At 50.7% G+C, this 21381-nt stretch overlaps 1 protein-coding gene across 1 annotated transcript in view; it reads left to right on the top strand.

Annotated features, from left to right (window-relative positions):
* SIN3B (SIN3 transcription regulator family member B) overlaps nucleotides 1–21381 on the top strand; it is a 40431-nt gene that overhangs the window by 6636 nt on the left and 12414 nt on the right. Inside the window, 6 exon segments of the mRNA XM_055080599.1 lie at nucleotides 1694–1894; nucleotides 6227–6370; nucleotides 12750–12872; nucleotides 13956–14045; nucleotides 16232–16350; nucleotides 20141–20348. Of these exon segments, the coding sequence (XP_054936574.1) occupies nucleotides 1694–1894; nucleotides 6227–6370; nucleotides 12750–12872; nucleotides 13956–14045; nucleotides 16232–16350; nucleotides 20141–20348 (885 nt within the window).

A 21381-nucleotide genomic window follows, 5' to 3' on the forward strand; every position in this document is an offset into this window, starting at 1 on the left:
CCCCCAAATTCATATCTTGCAGTTCTAACCCTCAGTATCTCAGAATGTGACTGTATTAGGAGATGGGGTCTTTACAGAGATAATTTAGGCAAAATGAGGCCATTAGGATGGGCCTTAATCCAGTCTGACTGGTGTCCTTATAAGGAGAGGAAATTAGGACACAGGGAGAGACCCCAGGGATATGTGTGCACAGAGGAACGACCCTGTGAGGATACAGCGAGAAGACACCCGTCTACCAGCCAAGAGGCCTCAGGAGATACCAACCCTGCTGGCATCTTGATCTTGGACTTCCAGCCTCCAGAACTTCAAGGAAATAAACGTCTGTTGCTGACGCTGCCCAGCCTGTGGTATTTGTTGTGGCAGCCCCAGCGCACTAGTAGACCCACTCAGGTGCCGGCGGGTGTGCCTGGTGGAGGTGTCGTGATGACAGTTCTGCAGCAGTGGGCAGCAGTGTGCCCAGCGTCCCCTGGAGTCTAGGGTCAGCTGTGGGTGCCAGAGGCAGTGCCAGGTGCCACAGGGGACTTTTTCCTTCATCGGTCCATCTGATCATCCCCAACGGTGGATGAAGCCCACTCTGTTCCAAGCACTGTTCCAGGCACTGAGGATATAGCATTGACCAAAATAGAATCCCTGCCCTCCTGGAGTTTGCCTTATGATCAGGGCTGGAGAGACAATAAAATAAGTAAAATATGTTTCCTGTAGGAAGGTGATATGTGCTGTGGAGAAAAATAGAGCAAGAAAGGGGCTCAGAGTGCTGGGAGATACGAGTCATTTTATTTTGGTGCAGGATGGTTCTGGAAGACTCGCTGAAAGGTGGTGTGTTAGCAAAGACCTAAAGCTGAACCGGAAGGATCCCAGCCTGCCCGAGACCCAGTTGGGGACCTGCAGGATGCCGAGGGTCACTCCCAGCAGCCCAGCCGTGGTCAGTGGCAGAGGGAGGCCGTCCTCAGGACCACACACAAAATTCCCGTTTAGAAGCAGAAACATCACCTCCTTTGGGGGCTGGTCCTGTCCCACTGTGAATTAGGATTCCGACTTCCCAGGAGAGAGACGTATGTCTGTTTTTTTATTTTTATTGGTACTGACAGAAAAGCACATCAGTGGAGAGCATGCTTGATGACTGCTCAGGGCCCATCTCTCTTCTCTCAAGTGACTTGCCCCAGGCCTAGCACCAAAAGTCCCGCAGCCCTGGGCAACCTGGACCGTGGGCCCTCCTCACCTGCAGGGTCCCAGTCTCATGCCTGCTGACAGCAGGTGCTTTCACACCTAAAAACAGTCTTGCTGAAATGGGCTGGCCAGAGGTGTGGGAAGACTTCACTCTGCTCCAAAAAGGATTAAACAATCCACTCTTTGTAAATCTCTCCTGAATGCTAATTTCTCCAAGTGTATAGAGGGTGCCTCTCAGGTTCATGTTCTTTGAATCTGTGGGAAGGATCAGGCAGAGATGAGTTCGTGAGACTCCCAGGAGCACTCAGGCACTCAGAATGCTGAGGTGGGGCTGTCTCTGTCTGGGTGCCCCCTCCCTGCTTCTCTCTTCTGGCCCCCAGAAGTAACCTTTTTCTGCGTCGACGTAAAAAACTTGGCTCTGTGCTAAGTTTTGCCTGTTCTTGCACACAGTAGCTCAGTCTGGCGTTTCTCACAATCTGTTCCCAGTGTCGGGCCCAACAATAACTCACTGTCGTACTGTTGTCAGGAGAATTCGCACAACCACAGCGACTGCGCAGAGAACGTCAAGCAGCAGATGCTATATAAGGAGGACAAACCCCAGGTGCCCTTGGAGTCAGATTCCGTGGAATTCAACAACGCCATCAGCTACGTGAACAAGATTAAGACCCGCTTTCTAGATCACCCAGAAATCTACAGGTCATTTCTGGAGATACTGCACACTTACCAGGTAAGAAGCCGTAGGTCACGCTTCTTTGTGGGTGTTTGTGGCATCATCCAATATCAGGTGCATTGGAAACATTCAGATTTTCTAATCTGAATTCATGAAATCCTGGAAAATTCTGATTAGCTCTTTTTTTTTAGCATTAATTTTTTTTCTAACCGTGGTAAACTATATATAAATACAAAACTTAACCAACTTTAAGTGTACCATTCAGTGGCATTAAGTACTTTCACATTGTTGTGCAGCCATCACCATCATCCATTTCCAGAACTTTTTCATCTTCCTAACCTGAAACTCTGTCCCCATGAAACACTAACCGCCCCTTCCTCATTTCCCCCAGCTCCTGGCACCCACCCTTCTATCAGTACTTTCTGTCTCTATGAATCTGACTCCGATAGGGACCTCCTAGGAGTGGAATTGTACAGTATTTGTCCTCTGTGCCTGGCTTGTTTCACTTAGCGTAATGCCCTGAAGGTCCATCTGTACCGTAGCATGTTTCAGAATGGCCTTCTTTTTAAGGCTGAGTAATATTCCATTGTATGGCTATGCCTTATTTTCTTTATCCATTCATCCATCAGCAGACACTTGGGTTGCTCCCACATTCTGGCTATTGTGAATAACGCTGCTGTGAACATGGGTGTACCTGTTGGAGTTCTATTTAGGTTTGATTTTAATTTGCCCCTTGACGCACCTCTGCACCCTCAGTAGGAAACACACAGAGGATTAAAGAAGAACCCAAGAAGATAGTTTTCTTTTTACAAGATGGCTTAGTTATTGTTTAGACAATAAACTACCTTTATTTATGCTGATTACAACCGGGCTTCGTGCCAGGTGCTGGGTCGACAGGGATGAATGGTTGCTGTTGCTTAGGAGTTCAGTTTAGAGGTGGAGGAAACTTGGAAACAATTAGGGTGGACGAGAAGGACTGTGTGTAGGACAGGTGTGTCAGGGTTGAGGGCTGCTGACCCCATAGCGGGTTACGGAGGGGATACTCAGGTTGAATCTTGGCAAATCAGTCAGAACCATCAGGCAAAAGGTGGACTCTCGGTGCTGGGAATGGCCTTTGCAAAGGCCCCGGGGCCCGAGCAGGCAGCTGGCTTCAGGGGACTTAGCAGGAAGTGCAGGCAGGCGGGTGGCAAGGGACCTCTGTGTCATGCAAGGAGTTCAGATGTCATCCTCACCCAGACATGGAGTTTCTGATGCCTTTTATTTTTCTAAGCAGCAGAACCCACTTTTAAAAATGAAATCTTCTGCACACCTTTGATAAGTGAAATAAAAACATCAGATTCTTTTTAACATCAATGTTTAGGATCAGATTGATAGCATTTGCTCCCTGTAAACCCACTGGAACTGTTTCAATACTCTAAACATTTGTGGGCAGTGGTGCCAGTGACATGCTTGGTCCTGTCAGCCTCACGTCCAGTGTCTGCACGGTCCTTGTACGGCATTGAGAACTTCCTGCTTCTCACAGATAAGTGGTTGCAAGTGGCAGCTGTGAACGTCAGTCTGTGTGGAGGGGTGATGTTGTGATCACGGGGGTTTATGGGCTCTTCACAGATTCCGTGGGGTCACCACATCTCGGGCTGGAAGGATTGTTAGAGGGAAGGCCGGCAGGTATCTGTTGTGTTGATGGGAATTTGCGGGGGGGGCGGGGGGTGGTTTGTTGGAGTTTAGAGAAGTTAAAGTGACTTATCCAAGGTCCTAGCAAAGGGCCACGGGTTGATTTGGAGAAAGCATGAGGAAGGAAGTACGGTTCAGTGTTCCCCAGCCAGAGCCACAGCGAGTTGGTTGGAAATGCAAGCTGCCTGGGCCTCCCCTCAGAGTTGCCACCCCAGGTCCTGCCCAGCATCTGCTTTTTGAACAAGCCCCCTGGCGACTCTCAGGTTGCCTGCTTCTTCAAAAGGAGCTGGAAATCTGAATTTCTGTGTGAGTTTCTTCCTGATTTTCGAACACTGATGGGGATTTTTAAAAGACACTGTGAGGCCAAAGCAGCAGCTCTAGGGCCACACGTTACTGCTTTTTATCTCTGTTGGGCCTCAAGTCAGACCTTAGCTGTGCCCCCTGCCCCCTCAGAGCCCTTTCCCTCACCTCCCTGAACTTTGGGGTTCTAATCCATAAAATGGTTATAGCTCTGGTGGTGCTGATCCCGTTTAAATATGGTTAACCGAGGTCACTGATACAAGCACAGTACTTGCCTCAGGTCAGCCATGGGCAGCTGTTTCCTTTTTACAACTTCGAACATACGTCATGTGCCTGGATGAGCACAGCCAGTTCTGTCCTGACGTCCCCCCAAATGACCGTGCTTTGCAAATAAATGCTCACCAACCACAGGTCTTATGGGAAAACGGGGTCAGGGCGTGAGAGTCAAAAACTGTGTCAGCAACACATTAAAAAATGATAGGTTGGGCTTCCCTGGTGGCGCAGTGGTTGAGAGTCCGCCTGCCGATGCAGGGGACACGGGTTCGTGCCCCGGTCCGGGAAGATCCCACATGCTGCGGAGCGGCTGGGCCCGTGAGCCATGGCCTCTGAGCCTGCGCGTCCGGAGCCTGTGCTCCGCAACGGGAGAGGCCACAACAGTGAGAGGCCCATGTACTGCAAAAAAAAAAAAAAAAAAGATAGGCACCTGCTAGAAACCAGTAGTGCCGTTGTACGCACATTAAATGGCTAAGCATGATGTGAATATTGCAGCACATCCGGCACTTGACCTTGGAAAAGACCTGAGTGTCATGTGTAGACATGGGTGTGGAAAGGTTGCAGCCTGCGGGTCACTGTGAGATACCAGGAGGAGGTTTCCTAAAATGGGATGGGTTGTCACCCCAGAGGGGAGTCAGGCAGAGTGGCTCTAGCAGCTGAGGGAGCGATGTTAGGGGCGTGTGTATGTCGGGGGTCGTGTATTACCAGGTGGCTTGGCTCAGCCGGGTGCACTTTTCCACATTCACCCCATGTTGCTCCTGGACAAAATCCTGCCTCAGCAAATGCAGAATCCATACCACGCTCAACTCATTCCCTGGTCCGTGTTCCAAACAGATTTGTGTTCAAAACAGGTGTTAGAGCAGAACTGACTCTCTCTGCAGGAAAATTCCCAGGAGGTGCGTCCCTAGGTCAGAGGGTGTGCACTCAGCACATGATCACAGATGGCTCCAGGCTCCCCTCTGCCGGTGGCACCAATCTTCCTTTCCGCCTTGTAATGAGAGCACCCAGTTCCCTACACCCTCATCAGAAATCACCAGTCCTTATGCAGTCTGATGAGCAAAAATGCTGCGACGCTGTTTTAAATTGTATTTCTTCAAACATCACTCAGTCTGATCACTGTTTCATTTGTATAGGGATGATTTGTATTTATTCTCTGAGCTGAATGGTCTTTGCCTATTTTCTTCTTTGGCCTTCAAGTGTCCCGGTGACTTTGGTCAGGAGAGGGTGGAGGCAGTTTTCTCTCCCCCCAAAACGGGTGCTCCGCGTGCCAGGATTGGAAAGTAGCTTTCCTCAGGGTACATAGGGCCGAGAGGGGAGGGCGTGCAAAGGGCTCCCCATTCCTTGTCTCTTCCCCCTTTGCAGCTGTGGAGGGGGGACGTCGAAGCCCTGCTGCTGTGCGCTCTGGGAGGGCCCGACACCAGTGCCTCGTGCTCTGTCACGTTCCTGGGTGTAAAGTTGACAGGGACTAACTTCTGATGGCCGACTTGAGTTGTGTTCGCTGCTTCCTGCCCTGCCGACCTGGGTCCCGTCTGGTCCTCATCTTGTTGCTTTAAGCTCCAGGTCAAGCCATCTTCCTTCCAGAGTCTTAGTGACTCTGGGGGAACAGGTCCTTTGACTTCTAAGTCCCTTCCCTTCCTTCTTCACCCTCTGCCCCTTCCAGACCCAGAGCTAGCTCCTCAGTCCCCTGCCCAGCAGAATGAGTCCCCTTGACCTTGGGAGGACCGTGGGTTCGCCACTGACCTTGCACTTCCCCAGCCTCTGCTCGAGGGTACTTGAGGGCTGGGGTCAGGTCCTTCTTGACTGTCCCCTCCCACATCCCCTCGGCACTCCCAGCACAGGCCGCATCCATGGCCGGGGCTCAGGCCGCGTTGTGCAGCAGGGTCAAGACTCAAGCGCACAGGCTATTCTCCAGAGCAGGGGATGGGGGAAGGGGGTGGGGAGTGGTTGGGGGACACCCGGAGGTGTCAGCAGGGCAGCGGGCTGGGCCCCTCTCCTGGTGGCAGCAGTCATGGGCTCTGCCAGCCAGTTCTCTTTCGTGAGTTATCCCTCTGTCTCCTCCACAGTGGGATGCCTGAATGTCACAGCCTAGGGTGCCTCCTTGTTTCTTGGCTAACAACTCGTTTTCCCTTCCCTGAAAATCGGCAGAAGGAGCAGCTGAGTACGAAGGGCCGTCCGTTCCGAGGCATGTCTGAAGAGGAGGTGTTCACCGAGGTGGCCAACCTCTTCCGCGGCCAGGAGGACCTGCTCTCCGAGTTTGGACAGTTCTTGCCTGAAGCCAAGCGGTCCCTGGTGAGTACAGAACACCGATGCCAGTCTGGGGCCACGTTCTCATCAGCCGGGACCCCCTGCCAGTGCAGCCCCGAGGCCAGGCCAGATTTATCCACCTCCCAGACACACTGGGTTCCCTCAGAAGCCGCAGCCAGTGCAGACATGCACGGGCCCCCAGTGCAGGCTCCACCTCCACGGGGAGTTGGCGCAAATCCTCAAAAGGGCTTCTCTGGACAGACAGCAGCCAGGTGGTGAGGGCTGGTTTGGGAGGCAGAGCGTCTTCCCATGGAGACCTGCCTGTAACCAGGTCCTTGTGGGAAGGTGCGGGAGGGGTCAGGCTCACTGCCTACCCCCTGGAGGGACTGGGTGGAAGTGGGCTGAGGCTTGGCAGTGACTCGGGGTGGGAGTGCAGAGAGGTGATGTGGAGGAGGGGCCTGCGATGGGGAGGTTGGGGGCGCAGACTGCACTGTCAGCCTTTCTCCCTTTGCTGTGGACTGAGGCCTCCTGATCTGCCCTTTCCATTTCCTCTTTTCCTTTTTTTTTTTTTCCTATGAACTTATGGCTTTTTAAAAAAAAAAAATTGAAGGAAAATTCACGTAACATAAAACTCACCATTTTTAAATGTACATTTCAGTAGCATTTAGAATATTTAAAATGTTGTGCAGCCATCACCCCTCTCTAGTTTCAGAACATTCCCATCACCCCAAAAGGAGACCCGTCCCCGTTAGCAGTTCACTCCCCATCCCCGCCCTCCCTAGATTCTGGCAACCACCAATCTGCTTTCTGTCTCTGTGGATTTACCTGTTTGGACATTTCACATAGATGGAATCATGCAACATGTGGCCTTCTTTCACTCAGCATCATGGTTTTAAGGTTCATCCATGATGTAGCATGTGTAGCATGTGTCAGAACTTCATCCCTCCTATGGCTAAATAATAATTCCATCGTGTGGATGGACCACATTTTGTTCATCCATTCATCCATCAGTGGACACTTGGGTTGTTGCCACCTTTCAGTCATTGTGAATCGTGCTATGAACACGCATGTACAAGGTTTTGTTTGAACACCTGCTTTCAGTTTTTTTCTGTCTATGCCTAGGAGTGGAGTTGCCGACTCATGCGGTAACTGTTTAACTTTTGAGGAACTGCCAAACCGTTTTCCACGGTGGCTGGACCATTTTACGTTCTCGCTAGCAATATACCAGGGTTTCAGTTTTCCACATCGTCACCAATGCTTGAGGTTTTCCTTTTTAAAAAAAATTTATAGCCTTTGTAGTTGGTGTGAAATGGTATTACGGTTTTGATTTGCATTTCCCTGCTGACTAATGATATTGGGCATTTCATGTGCTCACTGGCCATGTGTTTATCTTCTTTGGAGAAATGTCTATTTAAGTACTTTGTACCTTTTTTACTTTGTCTCTGTTGCTGGGTTGTAAGAGTTCTTTATATATTCTTGACATTCGTCCTTTATCAAATATTTTCCTCTCTTCTGTAGGTGGTCTTTTCACTTTCTTGTTAGTGTTGATGCACATCAGTTTTAAATTTCGGTCAAGTCCAATCACCTGTTTTTTCTTTTGTTGCTCATGTTTTCAGTGTCAAATCTCAGAATCCATTGCTAGTTCTGAGGTCATGAAGGTTTACCTAAAGTTTTCTTTTAATACTTGTATAGTGTTAGCTCTTATATTCAGGTTGGTGATCCATTTCGAGTTAATGTTTGTGTATGGTGAGGTAGGGGTCCACTTTTATGTGGCAATCCAGTTTGTTGAGGAAACTGTTCTCTTTCCATCATTGCATGGTCTTGGCACTCTTGTCAAAAATCAATTGACCATAGTTTTATGGGTTTATTTCTGGACTCAGTTCTAATCCATTGATCTCCGTGTCTGCCCTGAGGCCAGCACCACACTGTCTTGATTACTGTAGCTTTGTAGTAAGTTTGAAATCAGGACGTGTGAGTCCCCCAACTTTGTTTTTCTTCAAGATTGTTTTGGCTAGTTGCAGTTCCGTATGAATTTAGAGATTGGCTTTTCCACTCCAGCAAAAAAGGCCGTTGGGATTTTGAAAATGATTGCATTGAATCTTACAACTGTTTGGGGGAGTATTGCCATCGTAGCAAGATTAATCCACAAATACACAGCATTTTTCCATTTATTTAAGTCTTTAGTTTCTTTCAGTAGTGTTTCAAAGTTTCTTTTCATTGTGTAAGTCTTGCACCCCCTTGGTTAAATGTATTTCCAAATATTTTGTTCTTTTTGTTGTTGTAAATGGAATTGTTTTCTTAATTTCATTTTTGGATTATTCGTTGCTCATGTATAGAAACACCACTGCTTTTTTGTGTTGATTTTGTATCATGCAACTTTGCCATATCCAGTTTATTAGCTTTGATAGTTTTCGTGGATTCCTTAGGGTTTGCTAATAGAGATAGTTTTCTTTCTCCCTTTCCGATTTGGATGCCTTTTATTTCCTTTTTTTGGCCTAATTGCTCTGATGGAACTTCTAGTACCGTGCTGAATAGAAGTGGTGAGTCAGCATCCACATCTTGCTCCTGATCTTAGAGGAAAAACTTTCCACCTTGCACCATTGAGTGCGATGTGAGCTATGCTTTTTCCGTAAGCACCCTCGAGTTGAAGAAGCTCTTTCTATTCCTAGGTTGTTGAGTGTTCTCTTTCCTCTTTTTATTATTCCTCTTTGTCCTTGATGAACTCGGGGTGTGAGCACACAAGAGTCCACCTTCCTGTGTCACCACCGCCTCTCCCGGGTCTGCTTCTTGAATGAAGATGCAGTGGGAGCACAGGACTGGGGGGCAATGGGTCTTGAAGGAAGGGGTTCGGGGGTGATAGCAGTCTGAGTTTGGATGCTGTTCAAAACTCTTAGTCGATTGGGCAGACTTCCAGTGTGCGGGTCGGGGCTTGTCCCCGTGTTACTGTCTCTGGGACACAGAGCACCATCCCTAAGAGGAGGTTCCACCCAGAAGCACTTCCTGACTCAGAGAGAAGCTCTGTGCCCATCCTTTGGGCTGAAAACAAGTCCAGGAGCTGTAGCCAGTCCTGCCCACCCACCCGGAGCCTTGGATGTCCTGGGGGCCTGGACAGAGCCCCTGTGAGCACACAGCCTGGGCCTCCTCGGGCTCTGGGTGCTGCAGGCAGGCTTGAGCCGGCCGTGTCACCTCCCAGGCCTCGTTGCCTTCTCTCTCACATGGGACTGACCGGCCCTCCTGCTCAGGTGGGGACTGAGCTGTTGTCCTTTAAGTGCTTCTCATGGGGCCTGGCTCGTGCTCAGTGTTCTGGAGAGAGCAGCTGCGGTTGTGCTGGGAAAGTAGGCCTAGAATCCCGTCTGGTCGTCTCATCCCCTCCTCCCAGGGTCTCCCTCTGCATCTCCAGGACCAGCGAGCTGCCTGGCCTGCTGGAGGCTCTTGGGGGATACCAGGGGGGCGGGGGGGGGCGGCGGTTGAAGGAAGCCCTTGTCTGGCCTCCCCGGGGGCAGGGAGCTCACCTCTACACTGGGCCTCTCAGCCCGGCTGCCTTCTCACGGCCCCACCCCCGAGTCCACCTTTCTCCTCTGAGTCCATTATCTGCCCCGGGGATCTCTCTGAACCTCAGAATCCCTACTTGGTTTTTTTCTCCCTGTTTCCAAAGAATTGTCCTTTGCAGTCCTAGCATCATTCCCATCTCCTTTCTCTGTATGCTCCTGCTCATCAAAGAGCCTCCTGACTTGCTCCAGGGGCCACATGGTTGAGGAGCAGAGGGGTCTCACCACCTCCTTCCCGCTTCATACCCTTCTTGTGTTGGCTTAGCCCAAGGTTGTGGGTGCTTGGGCCTCTGTGTCCCTGGGAGCCCAGGCTGCATGTTGTCACCCGCTGTAAAGCCCTGTGTTGCTCCCTTGTACAGTTGGTGGATAGTTTTTGGGTCTCATCCTCTTGGCCTCAAATCTCAGCTCTGACCCTGGCGTTGGCAGCTTTTCCCCTGAACCCCATCCCCGCAGAGATGTGTGCACAGCGGCGTCCCTGCGTGGCCTTCCCAGGGTCACTGCTGTCAATGCTTCAGGGTCCAGGGGCAGCCCACCGTCATGGCCTCAGGGAAGAAAGGCCTGGCTCTGTCCCTGGCCAGCTTTTGCTGCTGCACAGCTCACATGAACTCTTTGAAGGCCTTGGTTCCTGAGTTACCATCTTGATGGGTCAGGGTTGGGGGTGAGTAGAGCCCCTTGTCCTCTGAGGGCTGTGGTCGCAGTGCCCCCTGGTGGACACAACTTGGCATTTACCAAGTTGGACATTGTCAGTGTCCAAAATAGAAAAATAAGCATTTCTCTCAGAAAAGCACCTGCCCACAGAGTTTCTTTAAATGGCATTTGTTATCAATTCAGCAGTGTTTTTTTAAAGTGTGCATTGTGTAATTAGAACTGTCTTGTGCATGTTAAAAGATTTGATCAACTTTTAAAAATTACTAAAATGCTCATAAATAATTTGTCATATAGAATGATCTTTTCATTAACTTTTAGATTTCTGTTAAAACTGCAGGAAAAAGAAACCAACGGTGAAATTTGATATTGTCCTAATTAAACTCGACTGTTTCGCCTAGATCAGGGCTTAGCGAAGCTTTTCTATAAAGCGTCAGACAGTAAGTATCTTAGGCTTTGCAGACCAGACAGTCTCTGTGGCAAAGACTCAGCTCTGCCGTGGTAGCGGGAAAGCAGCCACAGGCCCGTACGTCAACGAATGGGCATGGCTGTGTGCCAGTACAGTTTTATTTACAAATGCAAGCCGAGCCAGCCCCTGTGTGAGTGGTCTTTGGGGGTCTTCTGCTTCAGGCATTTGCACATTGGGACATTTAACTGAAACAGAAGAACTGCCTGAATTATTAGGGGAAGATCGGTGGTACTGAGCTTGCCTTCCAGCTGGGTGAGCTTAGCCGGGCGAGCAGTGGGTTACCCCCTTTCCTCCCAGCCGCCCCCCCCGCCGCCCCGCCAAGTCCTACTCAGCACGTCATATCGTCACCTGTCCCCCTCCTTTAGGAATTGGTGTTTGCACCGGTTCTGAGATCTACGGCAAATACCAGTTGAGAATTATTCCACTTTAGGTTCTTGGAGTGGCCTTGGGTCTTCGGATAACTAATCCCTCCAAAGAAACTTAATCCTCTGAGGGACAGGTTTTGCCTGTAGTTAAACAATAGGTCTTTATTATTATAATTATGAATATAAAAATAGTACATGCTCATGAGAAAAATCAAGCATTCGTTAGAGCTTCAAGTATGAAAAGTTAACTTGCCTTTTTCCTAGCCTCAGTTTTCTCATAGTTAAGCACTTACAAGTGTCTTATAGTATGTACCTTTCCAGAAATCTTCTCTGAATGTGCAAACAAATGTTTATCCTTTTAAAGAAGATGGCGTCACATTTGTTCTGCCCCTAGGAGTTTTTTCTGTTTGTCATAACAGTGTATCAGGTACGCCTGTCCCTACCAGTGACACAGTGGACACAGAGACACAGAGCTAACTCATAGCTGACAGTTGCCTCTGTTTGGCTTGGATGCACCGCGACTTGTTCACCCAGCCCACGCTTTGGGCTGACAGCACACCCTTCACGTAGTGTCTCTGCATATAGGCCTCGTGGTGGGAGTGGGTGCAGGCAACGTGAACGTAGTGGGGATGATTGCAGTGTGCCTCTCCAGCCCAGCCCTGAAGAAAAGCCATGGTCTGTTCACCTTCCCACTGCCTGCTCTGACTTTCATACAGATGCAAATGCCGAATAGATCCTTCCAGAACCATTCTTCATAAATATTGCCAACACCCTGACCTGTTAATCAGTGCTTGGTGTAGAGCCTGGGAGGACTAGCAGTGAGCACCCCACCGAGTGATGACATTGTCCCCAAGATGCGTTTTCTTATTCATAGGAAAGATTACAAACTTGGCTGGAACCCCTCCTCCCCCGCCCCAGTGACCTGGCACCATCAGCTGTTTCCTCGTGTTGCCAGGGCCTTGCACGTTGCTGGTCCTCTAGCCTGAAATTCTTTTCCTTTCTGTGGTGCGCTCGAACATACAGGCAGACACCCTGTCAGTGGTCTGCTGGGTGAGCCCCGCACGCCAAGGCCCAGCTTCATTGTCTCCCCACTGAGCCCTCCCTCACCTGTCAGGACCCTCGCCCATCGAGGCCTTCCATGAGCCTTCTCCCAGCCTCACGGTGCGTGACTGTGGTGAGCTGGGTACACGGGTCTTTCCTCCAGTAAACATGAGCATCTTGAGAGCCAGGGTCACCTCGCACTGGGACAGAGCCCCTGGCCCGTGGCAGACAGTGCTTGCTGGGGCCATGAGCTGAGCTGCAAGTGGTTCCATGCACTAGGATACATTGAGAACCAGCACTGATGGGCCCGGCTGTGTCTCTCCAACGCTGACCACCTCCTGTGCTTGTGTCCTTAGTTCACAGGAAATGGGCCGTGCGAAGTGAACAGTGCCCAAAAGAGTGAGCACGAGAAGAATCTGGAACACAGCAAAAAGCGCTCTCGGCCCTCCCTCCTCCGTCCCGTGTCTGCACCAGCCAAGGTAACTGTCAGCTGTGCACATAGATGTGTGCATGCGTGGACACCCAGCAGCCTGGCCTTCTCCGTAGATGACTTGAGGAGCAATACGCACAGACCTGGGGCATGAGCCCGAGTCCAGGCTCTAGTCCAGCTTGAAATTCACTGGCTGTGGGACCTTGAGAAGTCGACTCACCTGTGAGGTGGCCGGTCACCTGTTCCCCCTGGCTCACAAGATTGTGTGAGAAGGAGTGTCACCTTCTCTCGCAGAAACCAGATGTACCGCTCAGTCTGCTTCTTTTCACCATCACAACTCTTTCACAGGCCAGGGCCCCTGTGTACGGTTGTGCAGGTCGGTTACTGCACAAGGTGCCCTGCTAGGGGGTGAGAGGCGCTGAGGTCTGGCTCCTGTTGTTCTCATCACCTGTGATGGTGATTTTCTAATTCCATCATTCTTTATGCAGTTACTAGTTGGCTTTCTACTGTAAGGAACAGCTTTTTTTCATCTCCATTTATTTAATTGTGTATATCATCATAGACTCGGGTTATAATCCGTGACTATCACTGTTTATCTTGATGCCTAAACTGTCCCAGATCTGGCCAGTGGGCCCCTTTGGGCTGGCTCTTGTGTCCTCTTGACACATCCCCATCATTCTTCAGGCATGTGGGAGATGGTTCTGTAGTGTCCTCGATGTCTCAGCAGAGTGGCCAAGTTCAAGTCCCCTTCCCATCACCATGATGGCCCGCAGGGCGAAACAGGCAGGGGAAGAGGTTTCTGATACAGTATCTAGGGGCATGTTTCCCTGACTGTTCTTACTCTATGACAATCCCTCCTGACATCAAAAGTGCTAAACTGCTGAAAGTTAGATCCCAGATTGTGGGCAGAGTGGTTGTGTGACCTTTAACCCTTCACTAGGTCATGGAGGCTGAGGTGGGTGGTCCTGAGAGGTTCATCCACGGGAGTCTTGGGCAGACCTCATCCAGCACCTGATGGCGGTTCCCATCAGGAGAGCTCAGCGTTGGTGATGTTATGATTCTAATAAAGATGGACACAGGGGCTGCCCGTGGGAGGCACACAGCATCCATGGCGTGGAATTTCTCTCCACAGAAGAAAATGAAACTCCGTGGTACCAAAGACCTGTCCATCGCCACTGTGGGAAAGTACGGGACTCTGCAGGAGTTCTCCTTCTTTGACAAGGTGAGCAGTGGGACCGACCCATGACTTCTGGGCCTTCCCCTGTCCAGGCTGGCCTCGCCCAGCTCAGATGTGAGCAGGCAGCGTTGGGAGCAGCCAAGGCCCAGCTTCATTGTCTCCCCACTGAGCCCTCCCTCACCTGTCAGGACCCTCGCCCATCGAGGCCTTCCATGAGCCTTCTCCCAGCCTCACGGTGCGTGACTGTGGTGAGCTGGGTACACGGGTCTTTCCTCCAGTAAACATGAGCATCTTGAGAGCCAGGGTCACCTCGCACTGGGACAGAGCCCCTGGCCCGTGGCAGACAGTGCTTGCTGGGGCCATGAGCTGAGCTGCAAGTGGTTCCATGCACTAGGATACATTGAGAACCAGCACTGATGGGCCCGGCTGTGTCTCTCCAACGCTGACCACCTCCTGTGCTTGTGTCCTTAGTTCACAGGAAATGGGCCGTGCGAAGTGAACAGTGCCCAAAAGAGTGAGCACGAGAAGAATCTGGAACACAGCAAAAAGCGCTCTCGGCCCTCCCTCCTCCGTCCCGTGTCTGCACCAGCCAAGGTAACTGTCAGCTGTGCACATAGATGTGTGCATGCGTGGACACCCAGCAGCCTGGCCTTCTCCGTAGATGACTTGAGGAGCAATACGCACAGACCTGGGGCATGAGCCCGAGTCCAGGCTCTAGTCCAGCTTGAAATTCACTGGCTGTGGGACCTTGAGAAGTCGACTCACCTGTGAGGTGGCCGGTCACCTGTTCCCCCTGGCTCACAAGATTGTGTGAGAAGGAGTGTCACCTTCTCTCGCAGAAACCAGATGTACCGCTCAGTCTGCTTCTTTTCACCATCACAACTCTTTCACAGGCCAGGGCCCCTGTGTACGGTTGTGCAGGTCGGTTACTGCACAAGGTGCCCTGCTAGGGGGTGAGAGGCGCTGAGGTCTGGCTCCTGTTGTTCTCATCACCTGTGATGGTGATTTTCTAATTCCATCATTCTTTATGCAGTTACTAGTTGGCTTTCTACTGTAAGGAACAGCTTTTTTTCATCTCCATTTATTTAATTGTGTATATCATCATAGACTCGGGTTATAATCCGTGACTATCACTGTTTATCTTGATGCCTAAACTGTCCCAGATCTGGCCAGTGGGCCCCTTTGGGCTGGCTCTTGTGTCCTCTTGACACATCCCCATCATTCTTCAGGCATGTGGGAGATGGTTCTGTAGTGTCCTCGATGTCTCAGCAGAGTGGCCAAGTTCAAGTCCCCTTCCCATCACCATGATGGCCCGCAGGGCGAAACAGGCAGGGGAAGAGGTTTCTGATACAGTATCTAGGGGCATGTTTCCCTGACTGTTCTTACTCTATGACAATCCCTCCTGACATCAAAAGTGCTAAACTGCTGAAAGTTAGATCCCAGATTGTGGGCAGAGTGGTTGTGTGACCTTTAACCCTTCACTAGGTCATGGAGGCTGAGGTGGGTGGTCCTGAGAGGTTCATCCACGGGAGTCTTGGGCAGACCTCATCCAGCACCTGATGGCGGTTCCCATCAGGAGAGCTCAGCGTTGGTGATGTTATGATTCTAATAAAGATGGACACAGGGGCTGCCCGTGGGAGGCACACAGCATCCATGGCGTGGAATTTCTCTCCACAGAAGAAAATGAAACTCCGTGGTACCAAAGACCTGTCCATCGCCACTGTGGGAAAGTACGGGACTCTGCAGGAGTTCTCCTTCTTTGACAAGGTGAGCAGTGGGACCGACCCATGACTTCTGGGCCTTCCCCTGTCCAGGCTGGCCTCGCCCAGCTCAGACCTGAGCAGGCAGCGTTGGGAGCAGGCGGCAGGCGGCCAGTGGTGGGCAGCGGGCAGGAGGTAGCGAAACAGGTGGGAAAGGCAGAGCTCAGAGCCCACACCGAGTTCGGGAGCATGTGTCTGCCACTCAGAAGCTGTGTGGCATCTCTAAAGCTGGGATGGTCCTGGGGCTTCTGTCCAGAGTCAGTGGGCAGAGCCAGTGAGATGGCTCTAGGCACATGCTGTCTGAGCCAAAGATCACTGCATGGAGAGCAGTCCGCTGCAGACCACAGCCGGTCCCTTTAGAACACGCCTGTGTTGGTGACTCTGTTTGCATCTGGTGATAGCAGAACCAAGTGTGCTCAGGAGCGGGAGTTCGGCCCGGTAGGGGCCCCCACTGACTCGCTCTCCCCGCAGGTGCGCAGGGTGCTGAAGAGCCAGGAGGTCTATGAGAACTTCCTCCGCTGCATCGCGCTCTTCAACCAGGAGCTTGTGTCCGGCTCTGAGCTCCTCCAGCTGGTCAGCCCATTTCTAGGGTGAGTGACACTTCTCGGGGCTCCCCACTTGGGTTTTGTTTCCGTAAACTCCTTTCACCCTTCTTTTGGCTATTGTTTTTAGAAAACGGTATATGTGTTTTTTTCGATCTTGTCTTTAAGTTGAAGTTGTTACAGAGATCATTATAGATTCGCCAGCAGTTGTAAGAAAGAACACAGAGAGGTCCTGGGGAGCGTTCCCTCGTGGTAACATCTCTAGTCAGTGTCATAGCCAGTATGTTGATATTCACACAAGCCACCCATCTTTTCAGGTTTCCCATTTTACCTGTGTGTGTGTGTGTGTGTGTGTGTGTGTGTACAGCTGTATCCTGTGAAGGTTGGTGTGTCCACCACCACTGTACAGGTACCGAGCAGCTTCAGAACCATGAAGATCCTTGCGTTGGCCTTTGATACCCACACCCACGTCCCTCTCACGCCCCAAGCCCCTGACAACCCCTAAAACATGTGTTTCTTCTCTAAAGCTTATATAGCAAAAGTATTATGTAAATGGAGTCACACTGTGTAACCATTCAAAGAATCAAAAATTACTGGGAAGAATGAAATGACCGCGCAGCATCCCTGCTGCGCAGAGAGAAACTCTGGTAGCAGATCCGTTACCCGCTTCCAGCACATCCTGCTGCCCTGTGTGAGCTGCCCCCCGCCCCCCTCCCGCCCAGGGCCCGGCAGCCTCTGATGGGGCGGAGCTGTCCTGGGAGGTGACGGCGCATCCGCAGGTCATGCACCTGTGCTGTGGGAAGGGGAGTCTGCTGGCTCCCAGTGTGCTTCCCACTCACCAGCCCTGTCATGCCCAGCGAGTTTCCTAGCCCGTCTGAGCCTCAGTTTCCATTCTGTCAAAGGGGGATCATAAATATACCTGCGCAGGGTTTCAGAAAGTTTCAAATGGGCTCTGCCTGAAGACCCTTAAAATAGCATCTCGAACACGGTGAGTTCGCATTATACATGACGTGTGCGGCGTCCTGTTTAGCCCCCAAGACAACCCCAGAGGCTGCAGGCCCCTGGGGGCAGCTACCTGATTCCCTTTCTATTAATTAAAAAAGTTTTTTGAACTTTTTTTTTTTATGTAAAATAAAACACAGATCCAGGAAACCGCATAACAGAAGAACGGCTTGGTGAATCATTATTAGGCAGACACCCTTGTGCCCACCACCCAGGTCACAAATGGCCCTTTGCCAACCTCCAGGAGCCCCTCCACCTGCCATCTCAGTCATGCTCCCTCCCTTGGCTTGGGAATGACCACCTCCCTACACTAATTACGGCGCAGCCAACCCAGGCGGACACCGTCAATCACACGGCTCAGTCTCACCTCGTGGTCTGGGTTTTGTTTTCTAATACGTCTTGTACGTCCCTCTTCATCTCTAGGTTCCCTCTGCAAGTTTATTCCTTACCGTGTCTGCACTGGCATCCCCATGGCGTGGGTGCATTTTGCCAAATGCACCTTCACATTCCCCCACATCCCCCTGTCTGTCAGGAGGCAGTGGTATCCTCTGAGTTCTTTCTGTGGTTTATTCCTTTGTTTATTCATTCACCGCGGGTTGCAAAAGAGAGCATCTCAACAGTATTTATCACCTTTTGGTGACCCAAGGTAGATGCTTGATTTCTCCCTTTATTACAGTGTCAGGGTGATGAGTCGCTTTCTTGTCTCATCAGGCCAATTAGGAACTGAAAAGGGGACCCGTTTCTTTGGTGTTACATGAACTCATGAATTTAAACACATTCGATGTGTCTCAATACATTTTAAGCTGAGGAAACTGAGGCCCAGAACGGATACCTCCCACTCTCTCCAGGATAAGCTCTCATAAGAGAGCTTTGCGTGGTGATGGGCGAGTTCAGGGGGAAGCGGCCTGGAAGCCCACCCTTCGCTCATCCTCTGCTCTCGGGATCTGAGTGTGGCTGTTGAGTTTCACATAAATGGCATCACACTGTCAGGCTGGGCTGTAGTCTTCTCTTTTTTTCTTTTTTAAACTCAGCAATTCTTAGACCCAAACGATCGTTTTTAGCGACTGCGCGGTGTATGTACCATGGTTTTCTCAGCAGGGTCTGCAACAATGGACGTTTATCTCCAGTTTCCCCCTGTAATCCGTGCTGAGATTATGCTCGTGGGCTGGGATACTCAAAGGTCGAGTTAGGGTCATCGGGAGGTGCTTCCTTGGTGGTCCCAAGAGTGACTCACATCAGGGTGACCTTTTCACCTGGATTAACTTTCTGGGGCTGCTAAAGATCTGTTAACGCTCTGAAAAACCACCCAGAGCAGGGTGGCAGGCGTCACACAGTCTCAGCTAAAACGTGGCTGGTTTTTTACGTGGATTTGGACACGCTCACGTTGAAGTACATCTGCGCAGCTCAGAATCCAGTGCTCTGAGCTCGGTCAGGGTCAGCTATTCCCGTTTCGACGTGTGAGCAGCAGTTAGAGACTCCAAGTGGGGGAGAGGGCACCGGGGGTGTGCAGCAAAGTGGAGAAACGAAGCGGCTTCTGCTCGCTCATCTTGACCTGATGCCCAGCTGGGTTAGCGTTCTCGCCCACCCCCCTCCCCACCATGAGGCCTCTGTTTGCATGGGCAAGCTTCTTTCTGGGTTTGTACACCCACGGGCAGCTGAGTACAGTGGCCCAGAGAGCTGCCACCTGGTGACAGCATGACTGGAGTTGGGGCTGGAGTGGGGTAAGCCTCCCCTTCAGAGTGGTTTATCCTGCTGTAACCTCAGGCATCCTCTGCACCGATGTTGTTGATGTCTTCCTTCCCTGCATTTCCTTTGGCTTTCGGGTTTTCCTTGTGAGCTGAGTTGGCCGGGGTCCTTACAGGCGGGCCGCCTCGGGACACATAGTTAATGAGGGGAGACTGCCAGGCTTAGTCGTGGCAGGATCATCACACCAGCTGTCAAAATATCTGCACCCTTTCTGTAGGATTTGATATTCATTTAAACAGTAATGCAGATGACATTGGGGGTCAGTTGCTTTAAAATCTTCCCATCGACATGCACGACCATTACATTATGAGAATTTGTCTAGGGAGGGGGTCTGCCTCATGAGGGAGGAAGGCCCTGGAGCAGGGAAGCAGATTTTATCTGTCAAGGGCCAAGGGTCACTGCTAACCAGCTTCTGGCATTATGCGCAAGCGGCCACAGGCAATACTAAGCGAGTGGACCTGACCGACTATTTACAGGCAGATGTGGGGAGGTTGACTAGTTTGCCGATCCTTGGCCTAATGCCCGGCCTCTTCCAGTCAGGTAACATCGCTGACCCCAGCTTCTGCCAGCCCAGGTCATCTTATCGGGCGTGCTCAAGGACCTCCCGCAAGTGGTGGGGCCTGCTTGGTGACAGAGGGCTGGAGGGCAGATTCACACACGCGGCAACTTCACACACGTTGGATGCTCGTTCTGCCTCTCGGCCCTCCTCTCTGATGTTGATTCTGACCATCTTTAACTGCCGGCATCAACATGAAGCCATTTTAACATCTCTAGATCATTCTCAGAAGGCCCTCGGGATGCTACTTACCATTTGTCTTTCTTTTTTAGACTTAAAAAAAAAAAAAATGAAGTATAGTTGATTTACAATGTTGTGTTAGTTTTTGGTGTACAGCAAAGGGCTTCAGATGTATATATTTATTCTTTCTCAGATTCTGTTCCATTATAGGTTATTATAAGATACCCAATATAGTTCCCTGTGCTATACAGTAGGACCTTGTTGTTTATTTTATATATAGTAGTGTGTATCTGCTAATCCCAAACTCCTAATTTGTCCCTCCCACCTCCCTCCGACTTGTCTTTATTTCTGAAGGAAATTTCCAGAACTCTTTGCACAGTTCAAGTCCTTCCTGGGGGTGAAAGAGCTGTCCTTCGCCCCACCCATGAGTGACAGATCCGGGGATGGAATAAGCCGGGAAATCGACTACGCCTCATGCAAGCGCATCGGATCCAGCTACCGGGCGCTCCCCAAAACCTACCAGCAGCCCAAGTGCAGCGGGAGGACGGCCATCTGCAAGGAGGTAGCGCTTCCCGGGGCTCACGTCAGCTTGTGTGCTGTATGCTCCTCACCCCCTCCTGTGTTCCACATGGAAGACTGAGTACTGATCCCCCTGATAGTGAATGGTGGATGGTGCCAGGATGTGCCAAAACAAAATGCATGGGTAGAGATGACAGTTTCTTACCCTGCTGGTGGTTCTGGCAAGCCGCAGAGCGCATGGCACCAGCATAGGGTTTGGCTTGTTCCTCCATCATTTAGACTGAGATTTATTTCTGCCTTGAGCCCACTCTGTTCCAGGTTCACTGCCCTCAGCATGTTTCTGTTTAGCTTGACCACTGAACACTTTTTCAGGGTTAGTACACAGGCTTACTGCATTTCCAGAATTCAAGAGTGCCTCCTGGATTCCAGGATATGTAGTCTGGGAGTCAGCAGACTATGGCCCATGAGCTAAATCCGGCCCACTGCCTGTGTTTGTAAGTAAAGTTTTATTGGCACACAGACATGCCCCTTGGTTTACATACTGCCTGCGGCTGCTTTACCAGGACAAGAGCAGAGTTGAGTACAGGCGTGCCTTGGAGGTATTGTGGGTTTGGTTCCAGAGCACTGCAATAAAGCAAACATCGCGATAAAGCCAGTCACACAAATTTTTTGGTCTCCAGTGCATATAAAAGTTATCTTTATACTGTACTGTAGCCTATTAAGTGCGCAGTAGTGTTTTGTCTGAACAAAACAATGTATATACCTTAATTTAAAATATTTTATTGCTAAAATGTGCTGACCATCATCTGAGCCTTCAGCGAGTCACTGATAACAGATCCCTATAACAAATATAATAATAATGAAAAAGCTTGAAAAGTTGTGAGAATCACCAAACTCCTAATTTGTCCCTCCCACCTCCCTCCGACTTGTCTTTATTTCTGAAGGAAATTTCCAGAACTCTTTGCACAGTTCAAGTCCTTCCTGGGGGTGAAAGAGCTGTCCTTCGCCCCACCCATGAGTGACAGATCCGGGGATGGAATAAGCCGGGAAATCGACTACGCCTCATGCAAGCGCAT

Source organism: Physeter macrocephalus, chromosome 2 (genome assembly GCF_002837175.3).
Source record: "Physeter macrocephalus isolate SW-GA chromosome 2, ASM283717v5, whole genome shotgun sequence".
Lineage (NCBI taxonomy): Eukaryota > Metazoa > Chordata > Mammalia > Artiodactyla > Physeteridae > Physeter > Physeter macrocephalus.